This window comes from Agelaius phoeniceus, chromosome 22 (assembly GCF_051311805.1).
Source record: "Agelaius phoeniceus isolate bAgePho1 chromosome 22, bAgePho1.hap1, whole genome shotgun sequence".
Lineage (NCBI taxonomy): Eukaryota > Metazoa > Chordata > Aves > Passeriformes > Icteridae > Agelaius > Agelaius phoeniceus.
The window spans coordinates 2,371,353-2,389,191 of NC_135286.1; the positions used below are offsets into that span (position 1 = coordinate 2,371,353).

Consider the following 17,839-nt stretch of genomic DNA (forward strand, 5'->3'; position numbering starts at 1 on the left):
GGATCTGTGTCCCTGTGCCTGGACAGGAGCCTGTGCCCATGGATTCAGATCTGTGTCCCTGTGCCCAGACCATGGATCTGTGTCCCTGTGCCAGGACAGGAGCCTGTGTCCATGCATTCAGATCTGTGTCTGTGTTCCCAGACCATGGATCTGTGTCCCTGTGCCAGGACAGGAGCCTGTGTCCATGCATTCAGATCTGTGTCCCCGTGCCCATGTCATGGATCTGTGTCCCTGTGCCAGGACAGGAGCCTGTGTCCATGCATTCAGATCTGTGTCTGTGTTCCCAGACCATGGATCTGTGTCCCTGTGCCAGGACAGGAGCCTGTGTCCATGCATTCAGATCTGTGTCCCTGTGCCCAGGTCATGGATCTGTGTTCCTGTGCCAGGACAGGAGCCTGTGCCCATGCATTCAGATCTGTGTCCCTGTGCCCAGGTCATGGATCTGTGTCTCAGATCTGTGTCTCTGTGCCCATGTCATGGATCTGTGTCTCAGATCTGTGTCCCCGTGCCCAGACCATGGATCTGTGCCCGTACCTGTGCAGGTGGGTGGGTCTGGCTGCCAGAAGAACCTGTTCTGGATCTGCACACAGGTGATCTGGGCCTCCCCTTGCAGGGTGTAGCCAGGGTTGCACTGGAAGGTGATGGAGTCCCCGGCCTCTCTGCTGTCCCCGCTCCGGCTCCCGTTCTGGGGGATTCCTGGGTCATTGCAGGAGGTGGCTGTGGACACTGCAGGCAATTAAAAGCACTCTTGAATATCAATGTTGATTTAACACCAGGCCTGCAGCACTGCCTGTCCTCAGGCTCTGTCCTTACCCAGACATCCAGGCCATGCCTTGTTTCCCCATCCCTTCTCCCTCAGCATCCCACAAAGTTCCCCCACACACAAAAAGTGCTTTTCCCTTTGCTCTGAGCATCTGCCACTCCAGCTGGGAAAGGCTCTGGGGACCAGCAAGTTCAAGAGCAGCACCCAGGGAGCAGCTTTGATGTAGAATTGTGCACATGGCTGTTTACTCCATCAGGCCAGACACCCACTGATCTTCCACGGTGCTTTTGGAGAGTTCTGTGCCAAGGCACATGCTGCAAAATCAACTCAGCCACCAGCACTTCACGCTTTCCCCTGAGTGCCAGAGAAATTTAGCCTCAAGATCTGTGAAGCATCAAGCCTGACCTTTCAGAAATGTGTTTGTTTCCTTTCCAGACTTGTTGCTGCCTCTCTTTGAGGTCTGAGATGTCCCCTGAGCTGGGGACAGGCAAAGCTTTGCTGCTGCCTGAGCTCAAGGTCTGCCAACAGCACAAGGATTTACCAGCAGGGAAAATCCTGGAGTAATAGGAGTTTTGTGAGCTTATCCACCTCATTAAAGCTCCCAAGATCCCAAAGTGGACAGGTCTGAGCTCAGGTCTGGCTGCTTAGTCACACCTGCTGAACAAAGGCTTTGAGCAGGAGCAGTCAATAAAGCCCAGCTCCAGATCAGGAGCTTATTTCCTGCTAAGTTGATGAGAGTCTGTTACAGCCAGGCAGTTTAGAGAAAGCTGCTCTTGAAAGAGCCAGAGGAAATCCCTCTCTTTCTGTGCAGCTGGAGATAAGGAAGTTAACAGCCCAGGCTGGTCCTTCCTGGCAGGATGAGACACAAATCTGGCAAAAAAACCCAGGATGGCACCGCTGTGCTGGGTGACACAAAGCTCTGCCTCTGTCTGGGTCATCCCAAAGGTCTGAAACCCAGCAGAAATTCTCCCCAAAATGGTGCCTTGTTCCCCCAGCCAAGCAAGACACCCTAGACAGAAAGTTATGGGAAAAAAAAAAACCCCAAAGTTGGGAAGATGTTTCAATGTGTGTCAGTCCAGGCAAAGCCACACCATCACTCACCCAGCCACTCCCTGTTTATTATCACTCCAAACCAGCTGCACAAACCTGGAACATTCTGTAAATATTGGAATATATCACCCTAAATAATTGAAATGAACGCGTTTGCAGGGCTGAGGTTTGGTCGGGGTTTCCCTCTGGGTCTGGTCAGGTTTTTGAGCCCATCCCACCTGAGAACTGGATGGCAAAGCCCTGCTTGCTGGTGAAGAAGTCGGTGTTGAACTGCAGGATGACGGAGTTGAAGGTGCTGTGGATGTCCCCGGGCAGCCCCGAGCCGCTCATCTCCTTCAGCAGGATCCCGTTCTCCACCGGCCCGTCCCAGATCCGCAGCACGTCGTGGAACTCCTCAGTGTGGAAAACCATGAAATGGAGCCTGAGGGGCAAAAAAACACCCAAAATTCAGGCCTGGAGTGTGGTTTGTTGTGGCATTTTTTGAGTCCCCCATTGTTGGGAGGAATGATTGAATTTGACTCCATGTTTTTAGAAGGCTAATTGATTATTTTATGTTATTATAGTACATAAATTATACTAAATGTTGTGTTGTTATATTATATAAATGATACTAAACTATACTAAAGAATAGAGAAAGGATACAGACAGAAAGCTAAAAGATAAAAATGAATCTTGTGACTCTTTCCAGACTCCGACACAGCCTGACTGTGATTGGTTTGTCACTGCCCCATTTTCCCTCTGGCACAACAAAATCAGGCCAACCATGGGCAACTCAACCCCAGAGTGAAACGGGGACAGAAACCTAGAAACAGGAAAAAAAAAAAAAACCTGTAAAAAATAAACCCATCAGGTGCTGTGCTGAAATCCCTGCCAGCCCACAGAGGCAAACAGGGAAGCTTTCACTTGGCTGCATTCCCATTTATCTGGGGCAAACATAAATAAATCAGGGGAGAGCCATAAAAAAAAAAAGGGGGAGAAAAAAAAAAGAAGAAAAAAAAAAGCCCCACTGTAAAATCCTCAGCAACAAAATGATGCCCAGAGAATCTGGGAGAAACCAAAAGAGCTGAATCATAAATCTCCCAAGCAGAGACCTTGAGCAAAGAGAAATAAAGGCAGGCTTGAGGAAAATCAGGATGGATGGTGCAGAGCTGTTCTCCACGGCTGCCTTGGTGTGATTACGTTTGTTCCCAGCCTTAACTGGGCCCAGTGAGCCAGAACTGCTGGGGAAAAACTCATCCCTGGAGACCTTGGGATCAGGGAGAGGCTGCCAGAGGTTGAGCTGGGCTGGGGGGACACCCTGGGACTGCCAGCAGCAGCTCCAGGGCTGCCTAAACCACCCCCTTTTATCTGAGAGAAAACAAATCCAGGGGCAGAACACCTGGATCCAGGTGATCAGGCTGGAATCTGCTGAGATATCAGATCTGGAGTTCTCTGGAGCAAATCCATCTATTCCACAGGCACATCTCAGCTTTCCCCTCAGCCTGAGACCAGGCACAGCCCCTGCTGCAGCACACAATGCAGGGGAAAGGAGTTTTATTCCTGAGGGGAAAGGAATTTCATTCCTGAAGGGAAAGGAGTTTCATTCCTGAAGGGAAAGGAATTTCATTCCTGAGGGGAAAGGAGTTTCATTCCTGAGGGGAAAGGAGTTTCATTCCTGAGGGGAAAGGAATTTTATTCCTGAGGGGAAAGGAATTTTATTCCTGAGGGGAAAGGAATTTTATTCCTGAAGGGAACGGAGTTCTGTTCCTGGACTCATGAAAACCCCAATTTCCCAATTACAGGCATGGAAATGCAGTAAAAAAAAACCAAAAAAACCAAACAAACCGACAAAAAACCAACCAAACAAAAAAACTCTGCAAAAAACAAACAAACAAACAAACACAAACAAACAAAAACCAAACAAAAAACCCAAACCAAACCACAAAAAAAACCAAAAAAAAGAAAAACAAACAAACCAGGAAAAAAAAAAAACAAACCAAAGCAAAACAAAACCAAACACCAAAACCCAAACAAAAAGAGAGGAGAGCCCAGCTCTGCCCTGAGAGTGTGAGCAACCCTTGATCCCTGTGGGTCCCTGCCAGCTCTGGGCATTTTCTCTCTGCTGTTTTCAGATGGAACTCTGGAAAGTGGAACCTGTCAATACCCATGAAAGTGGCACAAATTAACAACATCAGTGGAATTTTACAACACTGGGATCAAGGATGGGCCACAACCCACCCCTGCCATGTCTCCGTGTCCCCTGCTCCCAGCTGGCCCAGGAATTTCCACCCATTTCCCAGCACAACCTCCTGCTTTTCCTCCACCTTTGTCCTCTCCCCCAGCCCCAGCAAGGCACTCCCAGCCCCAAACCAATCCCCTCTGCAAGAGCAGCCCTTTCCCTTCCATGGCTCTTAGGTGCAGACTCATTTTTCTCCCTGTCTCACCCCCCTGCCCTTCCCCTCGTGCTGTGCAGATACAGCTTCATTCCAAAAGCTCTGGTGATTAATTTTCATGTAAGTTATAAATGAGAGCTTTATACAATTGTATCATGCGTGAAGAGGATTATTTTTCCAATGGATTACCATAAAAATGAAGTTGCTGGGAATGTGCTCTCCCCACTCCCCTGAGATCAGCTGTGCTGCTGCTGGAGCTGGGAGATGAAAGGGGCAGGGAGAGGAGCTCTGATCTCTGGGAAAGGCAGGGTCACCAGGTGTGTGTGGCTCTGACACCTTCTGGAACCTTCTCCTTTCACTGCTGGCCTCTTCCAAGCCTTTGGCTGGTCCCAAATCTCTGCTCATGTGGGTGCTTTTAGGGATTACAACAGCAAAGTTGCTGAAGCAGCCTTTGGATGGGGTTGGAAAAGGGACCTCTCTACTCTGGCCTATAAAAACCTTTTCCAGGAGAATAAAAATAGAGGAGATTTCAAGTGGAAGTTGCCTGTGCAGGGATTCAGCTGCTTTGGCTGTGCTTTTTCTCCTCTGTTCACACCCAAGCCCATCCATTATTGAGCCATTCTGAAGGACAGAGCTAATGGAGGGAATTTCTGCATTAAATAAAAATGAAAACACCAGCCCAAACCTGTCTCCAGCAGAACTCCACGGGCTAAAAGCAGCACAGAGCTCACCCTGAGGGACAGGCTGGGCTGGAGAGGTGATGGGTGCTGAGGCAGCAGGGAGGAGAAAATGGGACTGAGAGGGAAGGAATTCAGGATGGAACAGCCACGGGCTTGGGATGAGCCAGGAATGGCTGAGAAGCACTGGGAACTCTGATAGAAGAGGATTATTATTATTATTATTATTATTATTACCATCATCATTGTTGTTGCTGTTGTTGTTGTTATTTAGAACTTTTAAGGTGCATTTCTCCCTCTCAAATCCCGCTCAGTCAAAGCTTGGCTTGCCCAAATATTCTGGCTTTCTGTGAGCTTTGGCCAGCCTGGAATCTCTGGGAACACCCAGGGCAGCCCTGAAGGGTTTGGCAGGGCTGGGCAAACATCACTGAAGGGGTGCTGGGGCAGAAGTGAATTCCCTGGAGCAGGAATTCCCTGGAACCTGGGACATCCTCTGTGATTTCCTACAGCACATTCCTCATTCCAGGATTGTGTGGCCATTCAGCACTTCTGGGAAGTTCCTCATTAATCTGGTGGCAAAAAGGGTTTGATTCTGGATGCATCCCATTAAGGAGAGGGGTGGGAAGCTGTCCATGGACTCCAAAGCTCTGGGATGTTTGAGCTGAGGAGCACCATGGGCAGGACCAGGCCATGGTCTGGTGTCACCACCCAGGGCTGTGACACACTGGGCTAAAAACCAGAGGAGCAGTGATGCCACTGGGGGCTCTGAGCAGCCCTGGGCTGGTGGGGAATAAATCCCATAAATCCTCAATCCCAGCCTAAACCATTCCCTGATTCTGGAACCAAAGCAGTGACTTCTCCCTGCTTGTCCCTCAGCTTCTCACTCCTTGCTTTATTTTAATTTTTGACCTGGAAAAAATCAGCTCCAAGTGGGAGAGCAGCCAAACCACAGGAGCCCAGCTCACCCAATGGTGCATCCAGGCTCTGCCTCGATGGTCCAGATGCAGTTGAGGTTGTGGTCATAGGGAGTTGGATATCCTGGAGAAAGGATCCGTCCTGAGGTCTCTCCTCTGATTGTCCCTCCACACTCAGCTGGAACAAAAATATTGATGGGGTTAGGGAGGAGATTCGTGGCTTTCTGTGGCTCTTGCTTGGCAACAATCTCACCCTGCAACAGAGATTGTTCCTGTTCCAGGGATTCTAAAAGCTTACAAAGATGAAGAGAATTGTTGAATTCAGCTGACTTCTCAGAATTATTCTGCATTTCTGTGCTCGGTGTGAACACCTGGCAAAGCTTCCCTGCACCTTTCTGAATCCCCAGGGAGCAGAGGCAGAGCCTGCCAGGATCCTGATTCCCTGCTCCACACCTGGGGGTGAAGGAGCTCTGCTCCTCTGCTTGGATTCATCAGAAAATGAAGGATAAGAAGCCAAAGAACTTGTAATGTTGCTGTAAATGAACTGCAAAGAATGTGAGGATTTGGAATAATTTCCATAACATATCCATTCAAATTCTGTAATTTTCATTTCTTTCAGTTTTCTTTCATTTCTTTTTAATTTCCACACGCTCAGACACGGCCTCACATCCAGCACATGAAGAGCAAACAGGGTGAAGGTTAAGAAAACGCACAAATGACAGAGATTTATCTTTTCACATCAATAAATGAGGCTGAAATCCCAGCCAAGGAATGGTCCTGCCTCCTGGGAGAGGGAACACGGAGTGCCAGGGGCTGAGCACATCCCTGGGTGTGGGGATCTCCCAGGGGACTCAGTGTCCAACAACTTCCCCATGTCCTGGGCACAGCAGGACAGGAATCAGCAACCAGCCCCATTCATTTCACACACAAAACCCCAGAGCAGAATTTCCCAAGCAGGAAGAGCTGCAGGCGAAAAGGGAACTCTGCAAAGGGAATTGAAATGTCTGGGGATGGGATCAGGTGTCAGGCAGCTCTCAAATAAACCTGGCTCTGAGCTGTCACATGCCAGGGCCACACGCTGGTGTCACTGTCAGGAGGTGCCACTCACTTCAACATGTCCAGAGTGAAAGGACAGGGCTGGAACAGCACAAGGAAGCAAAAACCCCGTGTCAAATGTGTGTTTAGGGCAGAGTGTTTCATGTTAAAGCTGCTTCAGGTGCTCTCTGTCTCACACAGGATCCTCACTGCATTAATTAGTGCAGATGGGCAATTAGGAGCAGAGTTAATGTCAATGGATCAGCAAAGGGTGGTCAGGGTGGGGAATCCACAAGGAAATAATTTCCTGGAGGTGCAGGAGGTGTCTCCATCTCGAGATGCCTCACAGAGGATCCTCACCACAACTTAATTAGTGCAGATGCAATTAATAGGAGAGTTAATGTCACATGGATGAGCAAAGCAGGGACAGAAGGTGGTCAAGGTGGGGCATCCAAGGAAATCAATTCCTGGAAGTTTTGGCAGAGCAGGAGGTGTGTCCATCTCAAGAACCATCACCACAGACAACTTAATTAGTGCAGATGCAATTAACAGCAGAGTTAATGTCAGTGGATGAGCAAAGCAGGGACCAAGAGCAGGGCATGGAATCCACAAGGAAATAATTTCATGGAATCCACAAGGAAATAATTTCCTGGGGGTTTTGGAGGAGCAGGAGGTGTCTCCAGCTTGAGATGCCTCACAGAGGATCCTCACCACAACTTAATTAGTGCAGATGGGAGTAATTAATAACAGAGTTAATGTCAATGGATCAGCAAAGCAGGGACAAAAAATGGTCAGGGTGGGGGGTGGAACCAAGGGTATTCAGGGTGTGGGATCCAAGGAAATCTCAGTCTGGAGAGTGCTGGAGGAGGAGGAGGTGGTGTCTCCATCACCACACACAACTTAATTAGTGCAGATGCAATTAACAGCAGAGTTAATGTCAGTGGATCAGCAAAGCAGGGACCAAGGGTGTTCAGGGTGTGGAATCCAAGGAAATCAATTCCTGGAGAAGGAGAAGGAGAAGGAGAAGGAGAAGGAGAAGGAGAAGAGAAGAGAAGAGAAGAGAAGAGAAGAGAAGAGAAGAAGGAGGAAAATGAGGAGAAGGAGGAGAAAAAGAAGGAGGAAAAGGAGGAGAATAAGGAGAAGGAGAATGAGGAGAAGGAGAAGAAGAATGAGGAGAAGGAGGAGAAGGAGGAGAAAAAGAAGGAAGGGAAGAAGGAGAAGGAGGAGAATGAGGAGAAGGAGGAGAAAAAGAAGGAAGGGAAGGAGGAGAAGGAGGAGAAGGAGGAGAAGAAGGAGAATGAGGGGAAGGAGAAGGAGGAGAATGAGGGGAAGGAGAATGAGGAGAAGGAGGAGAATGAGGAGAAGGAGGAGAATAAGGAGAAGGAGGAGAATGAGGAGAATAAGGAGAGGGAGTCTCACCCACACAGGTCGGCAGGGGCTGGTCCCAGGCTCTCCTCTCCCCAGTCAGGCACACCAGCACCCTGGTGCCCCTCAGGGTGTAGCCAGGGTCACAGCTGAAGGACACTGAGCTGCCAGCAAAGTGTCCCTCGTCGTGCACCTTGTACCCAAACTGGGGCACGCCGGGGTCCTCGCACTTGATGAGCTCAAAACCTGCACAGGGAGCAAGGGCAGCTGTTGGCAGCAGCAATTTCACAGCCAGGAGGGTTTCACACAGAGCCATGGTGGTGTTTTCTCCTTACAATCGTTTGTTGGGGACCAAAAGGGGCCATGCTGGAAATCAGAGGGGTTTAATTAATGCTGGAGTTTTGATCTGAATTTCTGGAGCGCTTCAGGCTCGACAGGAAAGGTTTGATCAGATCCCGGGGAATAGGGACAGGAGAAGAGGAAACAGCCTTGAGCTGTGCCAGGGCAGGTCAGGTTGGACACCAGGAGGAATTTCTGCATGGAAAGGGTTGGAAGGGGCTGCCCAGGGAGGTTTGGAGGTGTCCAAGGAATGGCTGCATGTGGCACTCGGTGACAGCGTGGGGATCAGGCACAGCTTGGACTGGATGGGCTTGGAGGGCTTTTCCACCCTCAGTAATCCTGGGATTCTGTGCTCTCCCACACTCCCACTCCACTCTGGGTACAAGATCACCCCAGAAAGGACTCTCTGCTCACGTGCAACACAAAACCACAAAAATACACCTTGGCCTGTGGGATTGATTGCCAGCACACACGGGATTGGAACTCACTGGAGAACTGCAGCTCGAAGCCTTTGCTGGTGTTGGCAGTGTCAGTGATGAACTCCAGCCACATGGAGCTGGAGGTGCTGTTGATGCTGGTGCCCAGCAGCTCTGAGTGGCTGAAGGTGCCCAGCAGCCGGGCAGAGCTGTTGGTGCCATCGTAGACCTGGGGGGAACAAGAAATCCAGCCTGGAAAAGCCATTCCTGGGATCAAACCATCACTGCCCACAGAGGCTCTGGCTGCCCCTGCATCCCTGGAAGTGTCCAAGGCTTGGAACAACCTGGGACAGTGGAAGGTGCCCCTGTCCATGGCAGGGGTGGCACTGGATGATCCTTAAGGTCCCTTCCCACCCAAACCATAACAGGATTTCCTTAAGGTCCCTTCCCACCCAAACCATAACAGGATTTCCTTAAGGTCCCTTCCCACCCAAACCATAACAGGATCTCCTTAAGGTCCCTTCCCACCCAAACCATTCCAGGATTTCTCTGCAGTTTCACTGAGCTCTAGAACAGGGAAATGATGAGGAATTTATCCCACCTTGTCCCTGCTCTGCTCACAGCAACACCCTGGGTTTTCCTTTGGGTTTTTGGTTTTTTTTGGTGGAGAAGCTTCCTGGGAAGAGCCAGCAGCTCCTGATAAATGCCTTGATTTGGGGTCACCTCAAATCAAGGAATTTGCTCCTGGCACTGAGCTGATCCTGGGTATTGGAGGGAAAAGGGAAGGAACAACCAACCCCACTCTGAATTCCAGCTTCAGGCTGGAAAAGCAACTCTAACCCTGCAGGATTTGTCCCACAGATGATCCAGGAGTGGTCCCTGGATCCACAAGTGCAAGCAGGGACAAATCCTTCAGGCAATGTCAGGTGGGACCCAGGGATCCCAAACTAAAAGTCTGACTTAATGGAACTCCACAGTGCTGCCCACCTGAGGGGCAGGATTTCCACCCTGGAGGATCTGCACCCTCCTCCTCAGCCCTGATTTACTCTGCACACTGGGCTGCATCTCCTCAACTCCCTTTCCCAAGGAGCAGCTACTGAAAAAAACCCACATTTTTCCCCCAGAATGACTCAGAGATGAGCCTTGAATTTACTGTGATTTAAGAAAAACACAAATGGGGTTTTTTCTTCCTTCCTTTTGTGAGGACCAAGAGCAGCTCCTCACCAGTGGAGATCGATAGGAACTTTCCTCAGATGAGCAGCTGATGACAAACCTGCTGAGAGAATGTAATTCCTCTGACAAGGAGTACATTCCTTGCATTAACAGGAAATCTTTCTCCCTTTCCAGTCATTTGTGAGCTGGAAACGTGGATTACACCTCTCCTGGAGTGTGACACTTCAATGAGGACAGAGGCATTCCTGGGAAGATGGCTCAGCACATCCTTGCAATATTAATGCCTCCTTCAAAACCATTCCTTTGGTTAATAAAAAAACTCAGCTTGGATTTGTCTCCTTCTCCACAGAGTCCTGGAGCTTGAATAATCTCAGAAGAGTCTGGAGTTCTGCATTTCAATCAGCCCCTTTTTTTGGGACAAACCAGCCTTGATTCTTCAAAGCACTAAAATAATGCTCAAACCCTCCCTATTCTGATGGATGAGGAGTTTTTCCTGTGCAATTCCACAGGTGAGAGCTGAACTTTAGCTGGTCTGGGGGAAATCTGGCCTTCCAAACTGCCATGGCAATCACCCCATGACACAGAGGTCACTCCCACCTAATCCCAGGAAAATTTTAGAGCATTTAGAGATGCTGCTCTCCACTGCCCAAGCCAGAATTACCTTGAGGACATCTCCTGCCTCCAGCTCGAAGGTCCTGGCTTTCAGCTGGATGCCCTTGCCGGGCTGGCTCTGGATGGAGTAGATGCACTCGTGGTTGTTGTTGTAGTTCAGGGGGTAGTTGGGGGACAGCAGCACGCCCTGGGTCCCCGTCACAGAGGAGCCACACTCAGCTGCAGCGAGACACAAGGGCACATCTCAGTGACCCCACGCGCCTCCGGGCCACACCACACATGCAGGAGACTCCTCTGAAGGCCACAGCTGCTCAGCCCCTCCTGCAGCAGCAAGCAGAGGGGCTTCTCCCTGTTGGTACTCACTACAACCTGTTGGTACTCACTACAACCTGTTGGTATTCACTACAACCTCGTGTTATTCACTACAACCTGTTGGTATTCACTACAACCTCTTGTTACTCACTACAACCTGTTGGTATTCACTAAAACCTGTTGGTATTCACTACAACCTCTTGTTACTCACTACAACCTGTTATTATTCACTACAACCTCTTGTTACTCACTACAACCTGTTATTATTCACTACAACCTGTTGGTATTCACTACAACCTCTTGTTATTCACTACAACCTCTTGTTACTCACCACAACCTGTTGGTATTCACTACAACCTCTTGTTACTCACTACAACCTGTTGGTATTCACTACAACCTGTTGGTATTCACTAAAATCTGTTGGTATTCACTACAACCTCTTGTTACTCACCACAACCTGTTGGTATTCTCTACAACCTGTTATTATTCACTACAATCCGTTAGTATTCACTACAACCTCTTGCTACTCACTAGAACCTGTTGTTATTCACTACAACCTGTTGGTATTCACTACAACCTCTTGTTACTCACTACAACCTGTTGGTATTCACTACAACCAGTTGGTATTCACTACAACCTCTTATTATTCACTACAACCTCTTGTTACTCACTAGAGCCTGTTGTTATCCATTACAACCTGTTGGTATTCACTACAACCTCTTGTTATTTACTACAACCTCTTGTTACTCACTACAACCTGTTGTTGTTCACTACAACCTGCAGACTGTCTCCTTTTCCATCACATTTTCCTAGCCAGGCTTCTCCCCTCCTTCAGAATCTGTGTAAACGTAAATTTGGGGGGAATCTGGGGGGGGAACCTGTGTAAATGTAAATCTGCGTGAATCTCTGTGAAATGTGTGTGGATCTGTGGGAAATCTGTGGGAATTGGGGGAGATTTTGGGGGAATTTGTGGGTGATTTGTGGGGAATCTGTGTAAATATAAATCTGTGTGAATCTCGGGGGAATCTGTGTGGATCTGTGGGAAATCTGTGGGAATTTGGGGGGGATCTGTGGGGAACCTGTGCAAATATAAATCTGTCTAAATCTCTGAAATATCTGTGTGAATCCCTGTGAAATTTGTGTGGATCTGTGGGAATTTGGGGGGGATCTGTGTGAATCTGTGGGAAATGTGTGGAAATTGGGGGGGGCATCTGTGGGGAATCTGTGCAAATATAAATCTGTGTGAATCTCTGTGAAATCTGCGTGGATCTACAAAAAATCTGTGGGAATTTGGGGGGGATCTGTGTGAATCTGTGGGAATTTGGGGGGATCTGTGTGAATCTGTGGGGAATCTGTGGGAATTTGGGGGGAATTTGGGGGGATCTGTGTGGATCTGTGGGAATTTGAGGGAATTTGTGTGAATCTGTGGGGAATCTGTGGGAATTTGGGGGGAATTTGGGGGGATCTGTGTGGATCTGTGGGAATTTGGGGGAATCTGTGTGGATCTGTGGGAATTTGGGGGAATTTGTGTGAATCTGTGGGGAATCTGTGGGAATTTGGGGGAATTTGTGTGAATCTGTGGGAATCTGGGGGGAATTTGGGGAGCATCTGTGAGGAATCTATGCAAATATAAATCTGTGCAGATCTCTGTGACATCTGCGTGGATCTGCAGAAAATCTGTGGGAAATGGGACATAAACCTGTATGAACCTGCATGAATTTGCGTGGATCTGCTCGGAACAACCCCAGGCTGAGGATTTTCTGTTCCTCCTGCCGAGCTCCCACACGAGCCAGCCGTGACTCACTGTTTTCCCAGCCTGTTTACCCTGCAAGATCTTCTGCTGTCCAACACTGGCTGCCTGCCTGCTCCTCTGGGGCTCTGCGGGCAGGGCTGGGGACAGTCCCCCCACAGCAAATTTGGGATCAACCTTGTGTCCCTGAGTCCCCACAGCTCCTGGAGCTGAGGGAACCATCCCAGCTGAGGGAACCATCCCAGGGCAGCTCCTGGAGCTGAGGGAACCATCCCAGAGCAGCTCCTGGATTATGAGGGAACCATTCCAGGGCAGCTCCTGGAGCTGAAGGAACCATCCCAGCTGAGGGAACCATCCCAGCTGAGGGAACCATTCCAGGGCAGCTCCTGGAGCTGAAGGAACCATCCCAGGTGAGGGAATCATCCCAGGGCAGCTCCTGGAGCTGAGGGAACCATCCCAGCTGAGGGAACCATCCCAGGGCAGCTCCTGGACTTGAGGGAACCATCCCAGGGCAACTCCTGGAGCTGAGGGAACCATCCCAGGTGAGGGAACCATCCCAGGGCAACTCCTGGAGATGAGGGAACCATCCCAGGGCAGCTCCTGGAGCTGAAGGAACCATCCCAGCTGAGGGAACCATCCCAGGGCAGCTCCTGGAGATGAGGGAACCATCCCAGAGCAGCTCCTGGATTATGAGGGAACCATCCCAGGGCAGCTCCTGGAGCTGAAGGAACCATCCCAGGGCAGCTCCTGGAGCTGAGGGAACCATCCCAGCCAAGGGAACCATCCCAGGGCAGCTCCTGCAGCTGAGGGAACCATCCCAGCTGAGGGAACCATCCCAGGGCAGCTCCTGGAGATGAGGGAACCATCCCAGCTGAGGGAACCATCCCAGGGCAGCTCCTGGAGATGAGGGAACCATCCCAGGGCAGCTCCTGGCTCTGCTGCTCCTCCAGGGAAGGGTTAAGCAGCAGATGCACCCAGAGGAGGCTCTTTGGAGGTGACTCTTTGTCCTCTGCTCTTGCCATGGATGAAAAGCTGGATTTTTGGCACAGATTCCCCAGGGACAATGCTGGGGACATCTCAGGGAGCTGTCCTGGCCACAGGGCTTGGACAAAGGAACAAAAACCACTCTGAGTCCTCCCCAGACCATCTCTAGGACAGGAGCTGAATACAGAGTGTCTGGAAAAGCAATTAAATCTCCTGTGATCTTAATGAGTCAGTCTCCCTTTTCCATCCCTATCCAGGCAGATCTGAGCAGGCAGTGGGGACATTGTGACAGAGCTGTCACCCTGCCACAGAGCTCTGGGCCATCAGCCCTGAGTTTGCCCTGTTATGATCAAGCCAAGCTGTTAATTCTGAGCCAGGAACAGCAGCCAGGGTGTCCACTCAGTGCTGCTGTCTGAGGCTCCAGTTCAAAGCTCTGGAAATGTTTTTTTTTTTTTTTAATTTTCATTCCCCTGATGAGCTTTATCTGCAGCCTGATTGTTATTCCTGCCTGTCCCAGCAGGGTGAGGCCCCCAGAGCTCAGCAGAGCTGGGAAATTCAGCAGCACAGCTGGTTCTGCTGGGAGCTTTGCCCTGCAGTGGCCCTCAAGGGTCACCCAGAGCTCAGGACAATCTCCTGAGCAGCTCTGGCCACCAGGTGAGAGCCCTGCCCTGGCTCATCTGGAGGAATCCCTCAGGCTCTGCGTGAGCAGAGCTGGGAATGATTTTCTATTGAAATTCTACATCAAAAAACAAAAAAAAAGGTGTGACATCTTTTTGCCAAGGCCTGGAGCATCTCCCCCATCCCTGCTCTGGATTGGTCCCATCCTGGGGGATGTCACCCATCCCAGGGCTGCTCCCATCCATCCCAGGGATGGGATCCATCCAGGGGATGTCACCCATCCATCCCAGGGGGATGTCACTCATCCCAGGGCTGCTCCCAACCATCCCAGGGATGTCACCCATTCCAGGGGATGTCACCCCTCCATTCCATGGGTGCTCCCATCTACCCCAGGGATGTCACCCCTCCATCCCAGGGGTGCTCCCATCCATCCCAGAGGATGTTACCTATCACAGGGGATGTCACCCCTCCATCCCAGGGGTGCTCCCATTCATCCAGGGTATGTCACCCATACCAAGAGATGTCACCCCTCCATCCCAGGGCTGCTCCCATCCATCCCAGGGCATGTCACCCATCCCAGGGGTGCTCCCATCCATGCCAGGGGATGTCACCACTTCCATCCCAGGAAATATCACCCATGCCAGGGCTGCTCCCATCCATCTTGGAGGATGCCACCCACCCCAGGGCTGCTCCCATCCATCTTGGAGGATGCCACCCACCCCAGGGCTGCTCCCATCCATCTTGGAGGATGTCACCCACCCCAGGAGTGCTCCCATCCATCTTGGAGGATGCCACCCACCCCAGGGGCGCTCCCATCCAGCCCAGGGGGACATCACCCACCCCAGGGGCTGCTCCCATCCATCCCTGCCCACCTCAGGAGTGCAGCACAGCGGGGCCAGCCAAGCAAAATGAAAGCACATGACCACCTACCAACACACCTTGGCAGAGGCGCGCTCCACACTCGCCGTCTCCCGCCCAGGCAGGTGATGCGCGCCGCGCCCTCCAGCCGGTACCCGGGGAAGCACGAGAAGCTCAGCACGTCCCCCACCCCGAACTGCAGCCCCTTCCTGATGCTGTAGGCCGGCACTTCGGGCTCGTCACACGGCTCCAGGTCGTATTCTGGAGGGGAAAAGTGGGGTTGGTGGGATGGGAGATTGGGTTCTGTGCCTCCACGGAGAGGAGGTGAGGGTCCAAGGGAGCTCTGAGCTTTGATCCAGCTGCATTTTCCAGGGAGGATGGAAAAATGAGGATGGAATCCCGTTTGGGCCATGAAAACCCAGCTGGATTTCACCCCAACCTACAGCTCAAGGATTCTGCTCTTCCTGGAAATGACATGAGGATCTAAAGGAGCTCTGAGCCTTGGTTTAGTTGTTCATGTTCATGTCTGTCCTCCCTGGAGAGGAGGACAGACATGAACATGAAGGATCCAAGAACATGAGGATCTAAGGGAGCTCTGAGCCTTGATCCAGCTGCATTTTCCAGGGAGGATGGAAAAATGAGGATGGAATCCTGTTTGGGCCATGAAAATCCACCTGGATTTCACCCCAACCTAAAATTCAGGGGTTCTGTCTTCCCTGGAGAGGACATGAGGATCTGAGGGAGGTTTGACCCAGCTGCAGTGAATCCATGAGGATTGTAAGCTGTGAAAGGTTGTAGGTTGGATTTCACCCCAACCTACAACTCAGGGGTCTGTACTCTCTGGAGAGGACACAAGGATCCAAGGGAGCTCTGAGCTTTGATCCAGCTGCGTTTTCCAGGGAGGATGGAAAAATGAGGATGGAATCCCGTTTGGGCCATGAAAACCCACCTGGGTTTCACCACAACCTACAGCTCAAGGATTCTGCTCTTCCTGGAAATGACATGAGGATCTAAAGGAGCTCTGAGCCTTGATTTAGTTGTTCACGTTCATGTCTGTCCTCCCTGGAGAGGAGGACAGACATGAACATGAAGGATCCAAGAACATGAGGATCTAAGGGAGCTCTGAGCTTTGATCCAGCTGCAGTGAACCCATGAGGATGGGATCCTGTTTGAGCCATGGAAACCCACCTGGATTTCACCCCAACCTACAGCTCAAGGACTCTGTTCTTCCTGTAAACGACATGAGGATCCAAGGGAGCTCTGAGCCTTGATCCAGCTGCATTTTCCACGGAGGATGGAAAAATGAGGATGGAATCCTGTTTGGGCCATGAAAACCCACCTGGATTTTACCTCAACCTAAAACTCAGGGGTTCTGTTCTCCATGGAGAGGACACAAAGATCTAAGGGAGCTTTGACCCAGCTGCAGTGAACCCATGAAGATGGAATCCCATTTGAGCCATGAAAATCCACCTGGATTTCACCCCAACCTAAAACTCAGGGGTTCTGTTCTCCCTGGAAAGGACACAAGGATCCAAGGGAGGTTTGACCCAGCTGCAGTGAATCCATGAGGATTCTAAGCCATGAAAATCCACCTGGATTTCACCCCAACCTGAAACTCAGGTGTTCTGTATTCTCTGGAGAGGACATGAGGATCCAAGGGAGCTCTGAGCTCTGATCCAGCTGCAGTGAACCCATGAGGATGGGATCCTGTTTGAGCCATGAAAACCCACCTGGATTTCACCCCAACCTACAACTCAAGGATTCTGCTCTTCCTGGAAATGACATGAGGATCTAAAGGAGCTCTGAGCCTTGATTTAGTTGTTCACGTTCATGTCTGTCCTCCCTGGAGAGGACACAAGGATCCAAGGGAGCTCTGAGCTTTGATCCAGGTGCATTTTCCAGGGAGGATGGAAAAATGAGGATGGAATCCTGTTTGGGCCATGAAAACCCACCTGGATTTCACCCCAACCTAAAACTCAGGGGTTCTGTCTTCCCTGGAGAGGACACAAAGATCTGAAGGAGCTTTGACCCAGCTGCAGTGAACCCATGAAGACGGAATCCCATTTGAGCCATGAAAATCCACCTGGATTTCACCCCAACCTGAAACTCAGGGTTCTGTCCTCCCTGTAAATGCCACAAGGATCCAAGGGAGCTCTGAGCTTTGACCCAGCTGCAGTGAACCCATGGGGATTCCCATTTCCCCCCAAACCTCCAACTCCCAGCCCCTGCATCCCCACCACCTCCAAAGGCAACAGGTCCCAGTCCCTGTCACAGTGACAGGGATTTGTCACTGTCCCTGTGCTGCAGCCCAGTGAGGATGGATTGGTCCAGGTGGGATTTCTGCTGCCTCTCCATTTCTAATCCTGGAAATGGATGATCCTGCTCAGGGAATGCAGGGGGACACTGAAGCTGCTGCTCCAAGAAAGGTCACGTAGGATTTGGGCCAACAGCCAAACTCAAATCTCTGACCCCAAAGCAGCCTGAAGGAAAACTCTTTTGAGGGTGTTTTTGGCAAAATCTCCAAGGCCAAAGCCTGTATGTTAACATATATATATGTAAAGGGAGCTAAAAATAGAACTGACTCCTGTTTTTGCTTTTCAA

At 50.6% G+C, this 17,839-nt stretch overlaps 1 protein-coding gene across 3 annotated transcripts in view; it reads right to left on the reverse strand.

Moving 5' to 3' along the window:
• The window catches only part of CSMD2 (CUB and Sushi multiple domains 2), a 276,036-nt gene that overhangs the window by 68,850 nt on the left and 189,347 nt on the right, over positions 1-17,839 (reverse strand). For all 3 annotated transcript variants that reach the window (XM_077189434.1, XM_077189435.1, XM_054648279.2), the window contains 7 exons: positions 15,311-15,499; positions 10,766-10,935; positions 9,004-9,160; positions 8,231-8,422; positions 5,828-5,954; positions 2,032-2,234; positions 535-726 (listed from right to left, as the gene is read on the reverse strand). In XM_077189434.1, the coding sequence (XP_077045549.1) occupies positions 535-726; positions 2,032-2,234; positions 5,828-5,954; positions 8,231-8,422; positions 9,004-9,160; positions 10,766-10,935; positions 15,311-15,499 (1,230 nt within the window). The remainder of the gene's footprint in view (positions 1-534; positions 727-2,031; positions 2,235-5,827; positions 5,955-8,230; positions 8,423-9,003; positions 9,161-10,765; positions 10,936-15,310; positions 15,500-17,839) is intronic.